Source organism: Bos indicus, chromosome 20 (genome assembly GCF_029378745.1).
Source record: "Bos indicus isolate NIAB-ARS_2022 breed Sahiwal x Tharparkar chromosome 20, NIAB-ARS_B.indTharparkar_mat_pri_1.0, whole genome shotgun sequence".
Lineage (NCBI taxonomy): Eukaryota > Metazoa > Chordata > Mammalia > Artiodactyla > Bovidae > Bos > Bos indicus.
Window position 1 is genome coordinate 14,118,878 of NC_091779.1, and position 15,290 is coordinate 14,134,167.

General features: G+C 35.9%; 1 protein-coding gene across 4 annotated transcripts in view; it reads left to right on the forward strand.

The window, feature by feature from the left end:
• The window catches only part of ADAMTS6 (ADAM metallopeptidase with thrombospondin type 1 motif 6), a 302,396-nt gene that overhangs the window by 161,142 nt on the left and 125,964 nt on the right, over positions 1 to 15,290 (forward strand). For all 4 annotated transcript variants that reach the window (XR_011562416.1, XR_011562415.1, XR_011562417.1 and 1 more), the window contains exons 11-13: positions 998 to 1,105; positions 12,207 to 12,352; positions 14,460 to 14,523. Coding sequence is in view for 1 of the 4 variants with exons in the window: in XM_070774612.1 (XP_070630713.1) it covers positions 998 to 1,105; positions 12,207 to 12,352; positions 14,460 to 14,523 (318 nt within the window). In the remaining 3 variants the exon portion in view is untranslated. The remainder of the gene's footprint in view (positions 1 to 997; positions 1,106 to 12,206; positions 12,353 to 14,459; positions 14,524 to 15,290) is intronic.

Genomic DNA, 15,290 nt, shown 5'->3' on the forward strand with positions numbered 1-15,290 from the left:
ACATATTCTTTCCTTCTCACTACTCTCTAGTAATAGAATTTGTGTAAGTTATTTTAAAAAGTCTGATTAAAATGAAGATATACTTAAAAACAAAGATATACTTTATCTATTGAAAAAAGAATTATGAAGACAATATTAAAAATTAATCTGTGATTTTTCCTTCTGGCTTACTTCACTCTGTATAATAGGCTCCAGTTTCATCCACCTCATTAGAACTGATTTAAATGTATTCTTTTTAATGGCTGAGTAATACTCCATTGTATATATGTACCACAGCTTTCTTATCCATTCATCTGCTGATGGACATCTAGGTTGCTTCCATGTCCTGGCTATTATAAACAGTGCTGCGATGAACATTGGGGTACACGTGTCTCTTTCCCTTCTGGTTTCCTCAGTATGTATGCCCAGCAGTGGGATTGCTGGATAACGCATATATATGGAATTTAGAAAGATGATAACAATAACCCTGTGTACGAGACAGCAAAAGTGACGCTGATGTATGGAACAGTCTTATGGACTCTGTGGGAGAGGGAGAGGGTGGGAAGATTTGGGAGAATGGCATTGAAACATGTAAAATATCATGTATGAAACGAGATGCCAGTCCAGGTTCAATGAACGATACTGGATGCTTGGGGCTGGTGCACTGGGACGACCTGGAGGGATGGTATGGGGAGGGAGGAGGGAGGAGGGTTCAGGAGGGGGAGCACATGTATACCTGTGATGGATTCATTTTGATGTTTGGCAAAACTAATACAATTATGTAAAGTTTAAAAATAAAATTAAATTAAAAAAATAATAAAAATAAAAATTAATCTGTGAAACGGGTAACCTACCTTCCAAAAGGACCTCCTCTAAAATCCTCATCTCTGATGCTTCAATACCAGCAAGAGACAAGTAATGCTTAATATGGCTTATATACTGTGGGTATTTTTTATGGACAAGTGGATATGATTTTAGTCTCTACTTCTGATCAACTTGCTTTTGCCTTCTTTCCTAGGAAGTGTGTAGAGAGCTCTGGTGTCTCAGCAAAAGCAACCGCTGTGTCACCAACAGTATTCCCGCAGCTGAGGGAACACTCTGTCAAACTGGGAATATTGAAAAGGGGGTAAGCTCAAAAGATTCATTAGCTTTTAACATGTAGACAAAACTGACAAATTTCTGGTTTTGATATTCAGCCACTAGAAAATCATGCGTACTAATTAAAATGTGCTTGAGAAGATAGTAATTTTCTAGCCTAATGAATTATCTTGATATCTGTAAATATGCATTGTTCAGGAAAGTATAGTGAGTATTTTCTGAGTCAAGTTCATCTTTCTATATGTATACATTTGAGCTGTATGGGCACAAAAAAAGCCCAACAGCAGTCTTATTTAATAGAGTCTATTTAGTCATATGGATGTTTTTTTTGCAACAATTTCCAAGAAAATTATGTGATCCTAAAATATATTTTATAACTATAGTCTAATGAGTCATTTTTAAATTGTAATATGAAAGATCTAACAGTAGAAGAATAATTTATTGAGCATAGAAATTATTGCTGAATAATTTTTAGTATCATCGTCCTAGTTTTCAAAAACCATAATTATTAGGAATTGTTTAAACAGATAAAAATATTTTAGGCTATTCTTGAAATTCTTTAGGAATTGCTATGTATATGATTCTAAAATTTATTGCTATGGACTGAGTTTACAACAGTAACTACACTGTCATCTGTTCTCAGTTCTGACTTCTTCCATGTTAGTTGGGCTAGTTTCAACAAAGATTATAGTGAAATTCAGCTTGCAATCTGACGTTTAAATGAAAAGAATGAAAGCTTTTGGGCAGCTGTCACAGTTTATTAATCCTTGCTGATGGCTTCATTCAGGACCCATGTCCAAGTGCCATGTTGATGGTTTTTCCATGCTGAGTTTGAAAATGTTGGTAAATTATGCTAAGTGTATAAATTGATAGGGTCATTTTTTAAAGATTAAGAATCTTTTTGTGAAACTTTTGTAAGTAGCCAATAAAAATACAGAGACCTTCACACACTACCAAAAATTCTTTCTGTTTTTTCATAGATGTAATAGAAATATTAGGAACCACATTCTTGAAACAACAGTCTAGGTTTATTCTGGAACCAACAATTCTTGTCAATGACAAGTAGCAATTTATATCGATCTGTACTTAGAAGAAATAACACAACAGTAAAGGGAAAGTCACAGTGAGAATCTGTTTCTTTATTTGCCATTGATTGATTATTATTCTTGTGATCTACACCAGCAGCTCACTTTTTCTATTTGCCTGTAATAATACTATCACTAGACCTGATATCTCTTTTTATTTTACTTTAATTTTTAACCCAAAGCATGAAGAACTCATTCTTTTAAACACTTAAGAGCTCTCCTGAAAGCATCTGTAAATTATATGATCACTCTAATTAGGTAAATCACAAGTAGTGGCTATCTGAAAACCCAACACAGTCATCTTTATGGTAAACACAGTTAATATCTCATAATTTGTGCTTAACAGCAGGGTCTGAAATATCATATTTTAAAGCTTATGTGCATATAATTGATAGAGATGTCATTTACATATGCATTACATTTTTGAAGGCTACTTAGAAAATGTTCTAAATAATGTCAAAGCTAACAATATTGAATTTAAATTTAGATTAGCAAATAGAAGGGAAATATAATTATTTCTAAGCATAAGTAAGAATAAGCACAGGCAAGAGAAAGTAAATAAAATGGGGCAAAAATGTATTTGATTTCTAAAGATTCACTTTCTTAATCTAGGCTAATGGTTGTCAACTTTTTAATTGTTAAATACTTTGTTCAAATGCATTCTACATAATTCTGTTATGTACATTTGAAAACAATGGAAATGCTTAGGTTAAAAGAACCCCTTGCCTGCCTCCTTAACCCTCTCCTTAGAATCTTCTCAGCTTCCAGCAGACTTTGGCACAACAACTTGCACTCTGTTAAAGTCTATTTAAGAACTTGTAAGTGTTAGCAAACTTTGCCTACCAAGAGGTCATTAATATTCACAACATTAGAGTGCAGTTTCGTAAAGTCAATACTTTGGATTTCATCATCTCAAATTAATATGTAAAACAAATCTTAGCCGTTCTTCCAAAGTCATGGAAGTTTTATAGATAGAATAGCCTTAGGATATTTTTCAATGAATGAATGAAAAAAAACAAATAAACATAAAAACTCTTAGAAAGGACAGAGTGCTAGGAGAAGACTCTCAAAATATCCTTATCATTAATTTTGAATTTATGAAAAAACTTTGAAGGCTAGATCAACTTACATTTTTTTCCAACTTACATTTTTAAGGGAGAAAAGTACAAAGAACTATTCATGTGAGCTGAATTTATTTTATTTTTCACTTACTGCATTTGCCTTGTTATCTGTTTATGAATTTTTATTGTTGTTGTTCTCAAGCTACTTTTTTCCTTAAGAGAGAAGCATGGTGCTATTAACAAATGCAGATTTTCCTCTGAAAGCTATACCTGTTTGGGTATTAGGGCTTCCCAGGTGGCACTAGAGGTAAAGAACCCACCTGCCAGTGCAGGAGACAGAGACAAAGGTTCAAAATCCCTGGGTTGGAAGGATCCCTTGGAGGAGGACATAGCAACCCACTCTAGCATCCTTGCCTGGAGAATGGCTCCTGAGCACAGAGCAGCCTGGTAGGCTGCAGTCCATAGGGTTGCAGAGTTGGACAGGACTGAAGTGACTGGGCATGCATACACATTTGGATAGTAAATAAGAGCCCAGAATTTAATTCAAACCAAAATAGCCTTGCAAACAGTAACAAAATTAAAGCAAAGTTTTCAGTTGGTCTGATCAGCTTTGTGTATCCAGTCTGTATTTGTGCCATCTGTAAATAGTTGACATTATCAGTAATAATGATTATAAATGATAATGAATAGTTTTATACTTACAGTGTGCCAAGCACATATTTGTTCTGTTTACTATTGACAAAAATCTTCTACAGTGGGTACTGTTTTAATTCCATTTTACAGATGAAGAAAGAAAGACTTGAAAGCCTAAGATTACATAGCAATTGAATAGTAAAGCTGAGATTCTAGCCCAGGTCTTTCTGATTCCAAAGTTGAAAACTGTCCCTCTCTACTGCCTATAATTATACTTTACCTTCAAATGGGAAATGATGTGGAATAAAAGGCAAATTTTCACTGTCATAGGAATGCTGAGTCACTGAGCCTGAAATGGTTTAACAATATGTTTTACCCTTTATTAATAAGTGGATTTTTCATTTATTTACTTGTAACAGTTTGTTATCTCTGGAATCACAATAAAAAGGCCCCTGGACAGAACATTGAGCTAAATATATATGGTAGTTGGCAAAATAGTGAATTGGCAAAATAATGAATCATTTTAAAGTGAGAGCAAATCTATTTTTACATATTTCATAGAGATAGAGTGAGAATGAAATGAGATACTATCTTGGTGAGCTTTTTTTTGGCTTCCTCAGAGGAATGGTGCTAATATACGTTACGAGAACATCATCATTACTTTTCATCATTATGTGCCAACCTTAGATGGTGGTGGGCAGAAAATTATTTGCCAGACTGTCTTAACTGGTAGTAATGAGCATCACAGACTGTAAGCATGAGTTTGTGTGTCTCAGAAGCATGAATGGTATATCCACAACCTCTGATCTTAATTCTGAATTTCAAAACTACTCTCAGCAGAAGGAACAAGAAGGAACCTATATCCTGTCTAGCCAGCAGGATAAAACCAAAGCTGCTCATAGTTTTTTAAATAAATCTTTTTTTTTTTTTTAAGTCTGGGGGAGGGGAGAAATATGGCTCAAGTGATAGCATAGACATATCCAGAGTACTGGATCCACAATGATCTCGTCAAACTCTGGCTGCAAAAGATACGGGATCTTTGCCCGGGGGCACAGTTCCACAAATGTTCCATGTAAGTATGGGAACTGTTCCATGCACATTTAGCAGATGGAGTAAGAAATATGGCCAAAAAATTAAAAACTGATCTTTGCGTGAGTCCTGGGGGGTCTGACATCGCTATTACAGCCATTGGATGTTTGCCTGAATAAGCCATTCAAGGGCTGAATAAGAACCATATGGTTTGAATGGATGTGCTCTGGGACAGTAGCATTAACCAAAGGAGGAAATTTGATGAGCCCAGACAGTGCACTGGTACTGTATGTCCATGGGTCACACTACTACAAATCAGTCAGTATAACTTGCAGTAAAAGAGTTTTCGTTAGACATGCCATCAGCAATAGCCCTTTGGATAGAACTCGGAGGGATGCCATATTTGATGAGATAGTAAACAAAGATCTGTAGTATAAAAATTCTGATAGTAGTGTTGGCATTGTTACTAAACAGGATATTAAGGATAATCAAAACCCAGCTCTTGTAAGCTCTGATGGTGACCACAAAGAACATTTCATATACTTGGTTTATTGCCAAAAGATTAATTTAATGATTCTACAAGACCCAATTAGAGACACAGTCCAGAATTTAGGCTTACATATACATGACATTGATTCCTAATATTTTTGCATGGTAAACATAAGACTAGATTAGAATTATTACATGTCCTTTTAAAGCACTGTCTATATAATAGGACATTTGCAGCCTTAGATCTTCATTCTCTTAGAGTAGAATTTAATATGTTTTGACTGTGTCCCAAACTATAAACACAGGAAGTGAAGAAAGAATAACTTTTCCAATTGCTCTAGAAATTTGAATAGTATGGGATGACAGGTTCTGATTTAGAATTTGGGCTGAAATAAACTTTAGCATTCCCACACCTGCACAGCGAAAGATAAGCCTTCTAATAACACTGTGCTCCAACTCTAAGCTTTTCTGATTTGGGAAGAATGCTCTATATTGAATCACCAATATCACATCCTTTAAAATCTTAGGATTTCCTTAGAATTATCTTATTCCAGATGCTGACTAGACCCAGTGCTGGCTATGGTACAAGATCTACCATAATTACATCCTAAAATATGTCTAGTTTAAAAAAATTATTTTAAAATACTGTGTGTATACTTATTTTGAATTTTACTTTGTAGAATTCTGACAAATTTTCAAAGTTAGATTGTTTGATTTATAATATTAATAAAATTCAGTGGCTTAACAGAAAGAAATGTTTAATGATGAATAAATGTTTCTTAAGAAAAATTTTAAAGCCTCACTGGAATATATCATCTTTCTAGATAGTTTTAAAGACATATTTCTTTTATTTAGAAGGAATGTGAAAAGCAAGAATGAGCAATACGAGATTTTATGTTTGGAATGTGATAGTTTCACTTCTTTCACCTTTCTGAATCTGGTTAAACACACCTGAATTAGTGAAAAGAAGGCCAAATTTATCTACTTTCTCTGGATAGTTTAGGCTAAAGTAATATGACTGATATTTAGAATAGTACAAAATCACTAGATTGGATATAACCCTTGAGAATAAAAATTAAAAACTAGTTTCCCTCTGAATATTTAACTTTTCTAGTTTAAGAAATGAAGTAAAATTCTATGCCTGTGGAAATAGAACTTTTACAGTTTTGGCATCTTCAGGTTAAAAAAGAATAAAAATAGAAAATACAAAACTCAGAATTCTCACCTTTACTGTGCTTATAGAATTTGTATACTTAAAGTTTATTTGGTGTAAACTAATTATATTAATTATGACTTCTATTTAATCTTAGTACAGGTTGATTAATATCATCATCTAGAAAATTAGCTCAAATAACTTGATCCACGTGAAGTTCCTTATAGGTTTCTTAAAAAACTTATTAAGTTAAATGAGTTTCTTCTCTTAAAATCATGTACTACATTAAGATACATAATACTACCAGAAGGAGAGGTAGCAAAAATTCCAGAGATCCTTTCCTATAAACACAAGGTTGAGAGGAAAGTAAACATGCACAAAAGAACATTTTGCCAGAGAGCAAAGTTAAACAAGTCATTTGATAGATTTTTAACTTCTTTGAAGGTATGTCTGTATAGAACTAATTTCTGTGAGTGAGTGAGTGAAGTCGCTCAGTCGTGTCCGACTCTTTGCGACCCCGTGGACTGTAGCCCACCAGGCTCCTCCGTCCATGGGATTCTCTAGGCAAGAATACTGGAGTGGGTTGCCATTTCCTTCTCCAGGGGATCTTCCCAGCCCAGGGATCGAACCCAGGTCTCCCGCATTGCAGGCAGACGCTTTAACCTCTGAGCCACCAGGGAAGCCCTTTCTGTAGTCATCCTAATCCAAACCATATTATAATCAAAAACTTGAATTAGACCCTACTTTGTAGTTAGGGAAACTAAAGAAAAGAAACAAAGAACTTGCTTTGGACCAAAGAAGGATGTTGCTAAAATGAGAACTGAAATTTGTAACAGGCTACACACAGACTTCCGTGGTGGGCTTCCCTGGTGGCTCAGATGGTAAAGAATCCGCCTGCAATATGAGAGACCTGGGTTTGATCCCTGTGTTGAGAAGATCTCCTGGAGGAGGCATGGCAACCCACTCCAGTATTCCTACCTGGACAATCCCCATGGACAGATGAGCCAAGAAAATGTTTGGGCTTCCCTGGTGGGATCAGAAAGTAAAGAATCTGCCTGCAATGTGGGAGACCTGGGTTCGATCCCTCAGTTGGGAAGATTCGTGGAAGAAGGGAATAGCTATTCACTCCAGTAATTCAGGCCTGGAGAATTCCATGGGGTCACAAAGAATCGGACATGACTGAGCAACTTTGAGCTTCCCTGGTAGCTGGGCTTCCCTGGTAGCTTAGCTGTTAAAGAATCCTCCTGCAATGCAGGAGACCCTGGTGGTATTTCTGGGTCAGGAATTTTCCCTGGTGAAGGGATAGACTACCCACCCCAGTATTCTTGGGCTTCCCTGGTGGCTCAGATGGTAAAGAATGCACCTGCAATGCAGGAGACGTGGGTTCAATCCCTGGGATTGATCCCCTGGAGATCCCCTGGAGGAGGGCATGGCAACCCACTCCAGTATTCTTGCCATGGAGAATCCCCATGGACAGAGGAGACTGGTGGGCTACAGTCCATGGGGTAGCAAAGAATCTGACATGACTGAGCGACTAAAATCAACACACTGACTGAAGACTAAGTTGTGAATTAATTATTAAACTAGACACTAGTCTCTTGTCAACTGCTAAATGGCTGATACTTACATTATTATTATGAATTCTTCATTCTTTGCCCATTAATTTATGTTATTTAACTTTATGATATAATTGTCTATTATGTTATGACTCTGTAGAATAGATATAATCAATAGCATGAATTTTCATGATAAAGGGTTTTAGCAAAACACTTACAGAATACTGCTGTGTATATATTAATTAATGGTAAGAACTGAGCAACATTTTACAAACTGAATATTTGTATTTATCTTGTACCTTAAGTGTACATTTTAAGAGGAAAACAGGAGAATTTATGTGATTTCTTTCCCCGTGCTGTATTTTGTGTGCATCTAAAAAACATGTAAAACAGTATTATTTAATACTTTAGAACCTACATCTTTCAGTGTTTTGTGGCCTTCACAATTTCATGCCCTAAAAAATGCACAAAGTGGAATGTTTTCCTGTACTAATTATAAGAATATTCAAGGAGGTATGAAAAAACATGTATATGTATATATATATATATACTTGCAGCTAATTGAATTTTTAAAAAATCTCTACTGTTATTTTGTATTTTATGTAGTAAAAACAGTTCAATAAAATATATTAGCATATTCTTTAATGTCTTCGGATATATAGTCCTACACTTCCAATTGATTTTTCCCTACATTTTTTATATGTATTTGGACAGCAAATCCTTTTTTCTCAGTAAGTGATCTTGGGCAAGTCAGCCTTCTTAAGATCTAGTTGCCTCATATAAAAAAACGAAGTGCTTAGACCACATAAATTCTAAAATCTCTTTGAGCTTTAAGTGCAGCTCTGTGATTATATAAGATAAATGTAAAATCAAATTTTATTCTTATTTGAAATCAGTAATGCTAAGTTTCTGACTTAAAAAATACGCAAATTTTAATATTTGGAATTTTTAAGTGTTCAGTCAGTTCAGTCACTCTGTCATGTCCGACTCTTTGTGACCCCATGGACTACAGTACGCCAGACTTCCCTGTCCATCACGAACTCCCGGAGCTTACTCAAGCTCATGTCTATTGAGTTGGTGATGTCATCCACCCATCTCATCCTCTTTCGTCCCCTTCTCCTCCCACCTTCAATCAGTCCCAGCATCAAGGTCTTTTCAAATGAGTCAAGTTATTCACATCAGGTGGCCAAAATATTGGGGTTTCAGCTTCAGCATCAGTCCTTCCAAACTGCGGGGGGGAAGAACAGTAATTGCTGGTTAATACTACATTACTCAGTTACTCTCATAGGAAAATAGATGGTGCATAAATATTGTTACACGTAGCTACTTGCAATAACATTTGTAATACCAAAAATGTAAAACCAGAGGATATTTGGTTGCACTGTTCTTTTTATATAGATGTTCTTTTTATATATATGATTTTTATATAGATGAAGATCTGACACAATTGATATACCATTATACCAACTGGTTGGTCTTCAAGATCACTTAGGTAAATCATATGCTGGCACCTTGAACATTCTCCCTCTCACATGTACATAATTAGCAGCCCTGCTTCCAGAGTCGGTACTGTATTATCGGTTCAGCCAACTACCTCTGCTTCATCATTTTAGACAGATGGTTTTTTTCTCTTCATAATACCTTTTAATTGCCCAAAACTCTTTTATCTTTTTTAAGGCACTACTTTAACATTTATTCAATTTAGGATCAGAATGTTTGGCCTTACATAGTCAACCAAATTTTAACTTCCTCTTGCCTAATTTTTTGCGGACAAATGATAATTCCTTTGCAGTTTTCTTAAAAAGTCTTTATGTTATTACAATTACTGAAACATTCTCTGAATGCCAACTACCAAAGACGCAAAGATGAATTTGACTTTCTTTACTCTCCAGTATCTCCAGTTCCTTCTTAACATATAGTAACCAAAATGGGACACAGAATTCAATAATTTAACTAATGTATTCATTCAACAATGTTTTGTTAAATATCCACTGGGCACTATTCTAGACATTCAGCATTTTCAGTTAGAACATTTTGTGATGATAGGAATGTTCTGTATCCACTCTGTCAAGTATCATAGCCACTAGACACATGTGGCTATGGAGTCCTAGAAGGGGTCTCAGGAACTGAATTTTCAATTTTAATTAATTTAAATTTGAATAGCCACATGAGGCTCTTAAGGCTTTTGTATACCAAAGAGAGGAAACAATAAAAGTAATAAAAAAAATATTTTGAAAAATAAGTTATTGCTGTTAGTGGCTAAGTCGTGTCTGACTCTTTGCAACTCCATGGACTGTAGCATGCCACTCTTCCCTGTCCTTCACTATCTCCCGGATTTTGCTCAAGTTCATGTCCATTGAATCAGTGATGCTGTCTAACCCATCTCATCTTCTGCCATGGGTAATTTAAATGAGTGGTAAAGGGGACTAAAACAGGAAGATGTAATCTCTGTACATGCTGGAGTAGGAGGAGGGGAGGGCGGCAGGGATAGTGAGGTACAGCCACTTCATAATAAGAGTGGTCAAGGAAAGATGGCCCCCCTCTTTGAATGACATTTGATCTGAGACCAAATGATGAGAAGACTACAATAGAAGGAATCAGAAGAGTATTTCTAGGAGGACCAGCAAATCCAAGTACCCTGAGCAGAGAACAAGTTTAGTGTATTGCGGAACAGAAAGAAAGCCAGTGTGTGTCTGAAGCATTCTGTACCAGAAAGAGAATGAGGCTGGAGAGGGAGGCAGGGGCTAGGTCACAAAGGTCACTGTTGACCATAGGGGAAGAGGAAACCATTACAGTCTTTTGAGGAAAACAGTAACATGATACCACAGTATGTTTTAAAAGAGCTCTCTGATAGATAGAACAAAGTAAGGCAGGGGGCCCAGGTAACAAGCTATTCCATTTGCCAGTTTGGTCTAGAGTGATAGCAGTACAAATGGTGAAAGTGAAATAATTCTGGATATATAGAATTAATATAATAAATTGATTACTTTTAAAATATGACATGTCAAAAACCCTTTACATTTTAATATAAAGTTGAATTTTTATTTAACAATCTAACATTGCTGACAGTTACTCAACTCTGATAATGTTCACTATTGTTATTCATCATATAAACAAAGAACTTTCATAACATCAGCATGCTGCTTAGTCACTTAGTCGTGTCCAACTCTTTGTGACCCGATGAACAGTAGCCCACCAGGCTCCTCTGTCCATGGGATTCTCTAGGCAAGAATACTGGAGTGGGTTGCCATTTCCTTCTCCAGGCATCATCGTGGTTCATCAAATTTTGATAATTCAGAAAAATGCGCTAATAAAAGCCTTGCATAGTGCTTGGCTTTTTTAAAAACGGCTTTCATTTTTACCATATTCTGCAAATAAGATTTATCACGTTAGAGTTATGAGCTGATTATGTGATGTCTGCATCTCGATAAATTATTCCTGGCTTTCTACTTATGTGCAGTATGTGTGGTTTATTGCAGAGAGTAAAGCTGAGAAGAATTCCAATACACATGTTCATGTAAGGGCTATACACATGGCTAGTCAGTGTATATAAGGGTTTTTTTGTACCCTGTCCCTAGTGTCTTGGCATTACTTTTATTATGTCTGCAGTACTCATGTAGATGAAATGCCACAACACATTCTTTTACTATTGTAGCCTCAATCGGCCTTTTTTTTTTTTTAAGAGAAAGCAATTACCATCATAAAAATTCCTTACTGGGGAACTTTCCATATTGCGTTATCATTCCATGAGTCTAATAATAGTGGAATATAAAGAAAAAAATGTTATAATACTAAAATATCTAAAAAAGGCTTTTGAGGTCTCTATAATGAGAAAACACCAAAAGTCTGGAGGAGGAGAAAGAAGGAAAAAAAGAAGTAAAGTCAAGTTTTTTAGATGCCTGGTATTTGTTAGAGATTTATAAATCATTGCTTAGCTAATTTGCAAATCACATGCACCTTTACTAATGTCTAAACACAGTTAAAGAACTCTCAGTCTGTTATCTATGGGGAGAATGCTAATGCCTGTAATTGGTCATTGCCTGACCCTTATGTATTTTTATTTCTATCCTGGTAGCCCTGTCTGCCTAAAAGCTAATTCTGTGTTTTCTGTGAAATCTTGCAGTGGTGTTATCAGGGAGATTGTGTTCCTTTTGGCACTTGGCCCCAGAGCATAGATGGGGGCTGGGGTCCCTGGTCACTATGGGGAGAGTGCAGCAGGACCTGCGGGGGAGGCGTCTCCTCATCCCTAAGACACTGTGACAGTCCAGCGTAAGTAGCTAAAGTAAGCCGGAGCCAACAAAAAGACACAGTTGGAAATGATTCAAAGCTGTGGTTTCACATGTTATCTGTAAAAACGTTTCTCCAGTGAGCCAAGTGCTTTCTTCAGAACAAGCAATAGGCACAGGAAAGTGGAGGAGCCTTGTTAGACAGACTTTCTTTTTCTTCTTTTCACCTTACTATGTAACTAAAAAGAAAAGAAAAGCATTGTGTATCTATCCCAGGTACAGCCAGACTTTTCATCTAGTAATAATCAGATAGATTTCCTCCTCCAAAAACTACTGAATTATGGATGAAACCAGGTCTGGTCTTAGCTACATTACCATTATTCCCAGGAAACCTAAGGTCTTTTCACATGTCACATAAAATTATTACTGCTACATTAGTATTAAAAAGACCAATGAGAGCACTTCAAGGGTTGAAATGCCTTGATTCGCATCACAAATCACAATGAAAAGAATACTGCCCATGTGTTAAAATAGTTTCCATTCACATGCCCCCATTAATCATCTTCCGGAACTGCCACCACTTTTCTCCTCATGACTGTTTTATGCAGGTCAGACTGCTCCTCTCCCACCACTCTTTCTCTAGCCAGAGTCCTCCTGGCATAAAGCCAGCCCATCCTTATTCCTTGCTAAGCTGTATTGCTTCTCCCTCCCACCAGTGCCCATTACAGGTGGATGATTTCTCTACTTGGTCTTTTGTGTCCTACCAGAGACTAAACTGCTCCTTAGCTGCTTCATGTCAAGTGCTCCCATTTTTGTCTAGAACTCAGGTTAAGGACCTTCTTTGTTGACAATTATTTGGTGCAAAATGATGTTACAATATCACCTCTGCTTTTTCCCCCTGCTGGGGTAAAAAAATGGTCTATTTTAATTTTTTCCTATTTTAACTTGGTAACCCTGTCTTTGGTTCCTCCCTCTAAATGTGTCTTCTTCTTTCTTCTTTTTCAGTTTGAAATTGTTTCCCTTTGTATTACTTCTGTTTTTTCATTCTGTTAAACAGAGCTCACTGTCACCCACTCATAAACAGCAGTGCCACCACTATTCCCACTGCCTTGTTTTTCTCTGACCAACCCATTTCTCCCATCCTGGCTCAGGCTGGGCCATTTTTTTCCCTTGTTTGAAGTCAGCATTCACTGGCATTCAAAATATATTCAAAGTGTAACTCTAATTATCTCATTTGTAATTAATATCAATGAGATAATTGATAATGTAATAAATTGATAATAGTTACCAGTGAACCAAAATTATACTTGAGACTTGATCTTTTTAAAACAAGTACAGAATAATTAAGTTCAGCTCCAAGCTACTGTAATTTAATAACCAAAAGTGTAAAACCCTATGGTAATAAATAATATACCAAAATACTTAAGAGAATGACTTGGACCACTTTTGAAACAACAAGTTAGTTTTTTCCATTCAAATATTACATGCCAAAATAATAGCATATGACTTTCTCTAATGTTAAATACTCCAGAAATTAATTTATGTAAAACAAGTATTTAACACCCTAATTGAATGTACTGTAAAGTATCTATATAATACAAGCCTATCTGATGTTTAGATTTAATTCTTTTAAACTTTATGTAATATTTGAAATGAGATAGAAATTTATTTCTGCATTATATACTCTGAACTGAAGCTATTTCCAGAAAGTTATTTAGTGTCTTCTCCTTATTCCTAGTCTATAAAAACAAACTTTCCACTTCCTACTTGATAAACATACAGTATCAGATTATGTGTTTTGTTGAATATGATTAAAATGGCTTTTCATTATAAATGATTTTTAAACTCATTGTGTTGAACTGAATACCTGTTTACTATGTTAATTAGAAAGTACATTGATTTAATCACATTTTCTTAAGAATGTATGTATCATCACAATTAATAGCCTTATAAAATTACTCATAGTAAATTGTCTTAATTTTTAACAACCATAATCATGATTGCTATCACCATGATTATTATTTTAATAACTAATAAAATGACAAATCTTTTATTTTCTTAAATGTCAATATGTTTTCATCAAACAATTTATGTACTCTTTATGTGGTTGGATATATTATATTCACGTGTTAAACAAAATGTGTTTTCAGACCTTCAGGAGGTGGAAAATATTGCCTTGGGGAAAGGAAACGGTATCGCTCCTGCAACACAGATGTAAGTAAAACCAAATTCTGCTATGAAAAGTTAGCTTACATTTCCCCTAGAGCAGGGAAACTTTTTAAACTGTGAGCTAGTTTGATCAGAAATCCATGTGTGTGAGGGTCACATGAATTTTTGAAATTGGATGGGACCAGCCTTTCAGGTCCATCAATTCCATCGACAAGAGTCAGAGGAAGCTCCAGCACTAGGAACAAATATGCTGTCCTGAAAAGGAATCAAGACAGAGACACACACACCCTGAACTTCCTAGCCCGTCATTACTCACAACCTTGCCACCATTATCTTTCTTGAGTTCAAGAAATAAGGATTAATCTTATTATGGCCTTTATTCCATTTTATGTTTGCCACTTCAAGAAGTCCCAGACTTCCACATCATTCCTCATATCTTTCCATTCAATTCCATAAATCTTTGCATATCCCTGCTGTTTCCTATCCCTTCCCAACCACTGAAACTCTTCTGTGCCCCCAGAAATTCGTGATTCATCATCAGCACAATCCCTTATATCTTGAAGTCTCTGAATTTTCTTTCCTTTTACCTTATTGTTCTAATGGAAACTGGCTTTCCTCTGAAGATACTGCTTCCTTTGCAGGCCTCTAAAGTTAAGGACTTGTGTTTTCTCCCCTAGCCCATGAATGACTGGGCCTGGAAGTGAATTGACTGTCTTCTTTATATCTTATTGCTACTGCTACTGCTAAGTCACTTTCAGTCGTGTCCAACTCTGTGAGACCCCATAGACGGCAGCCCACCAGGCTCCCCCGTC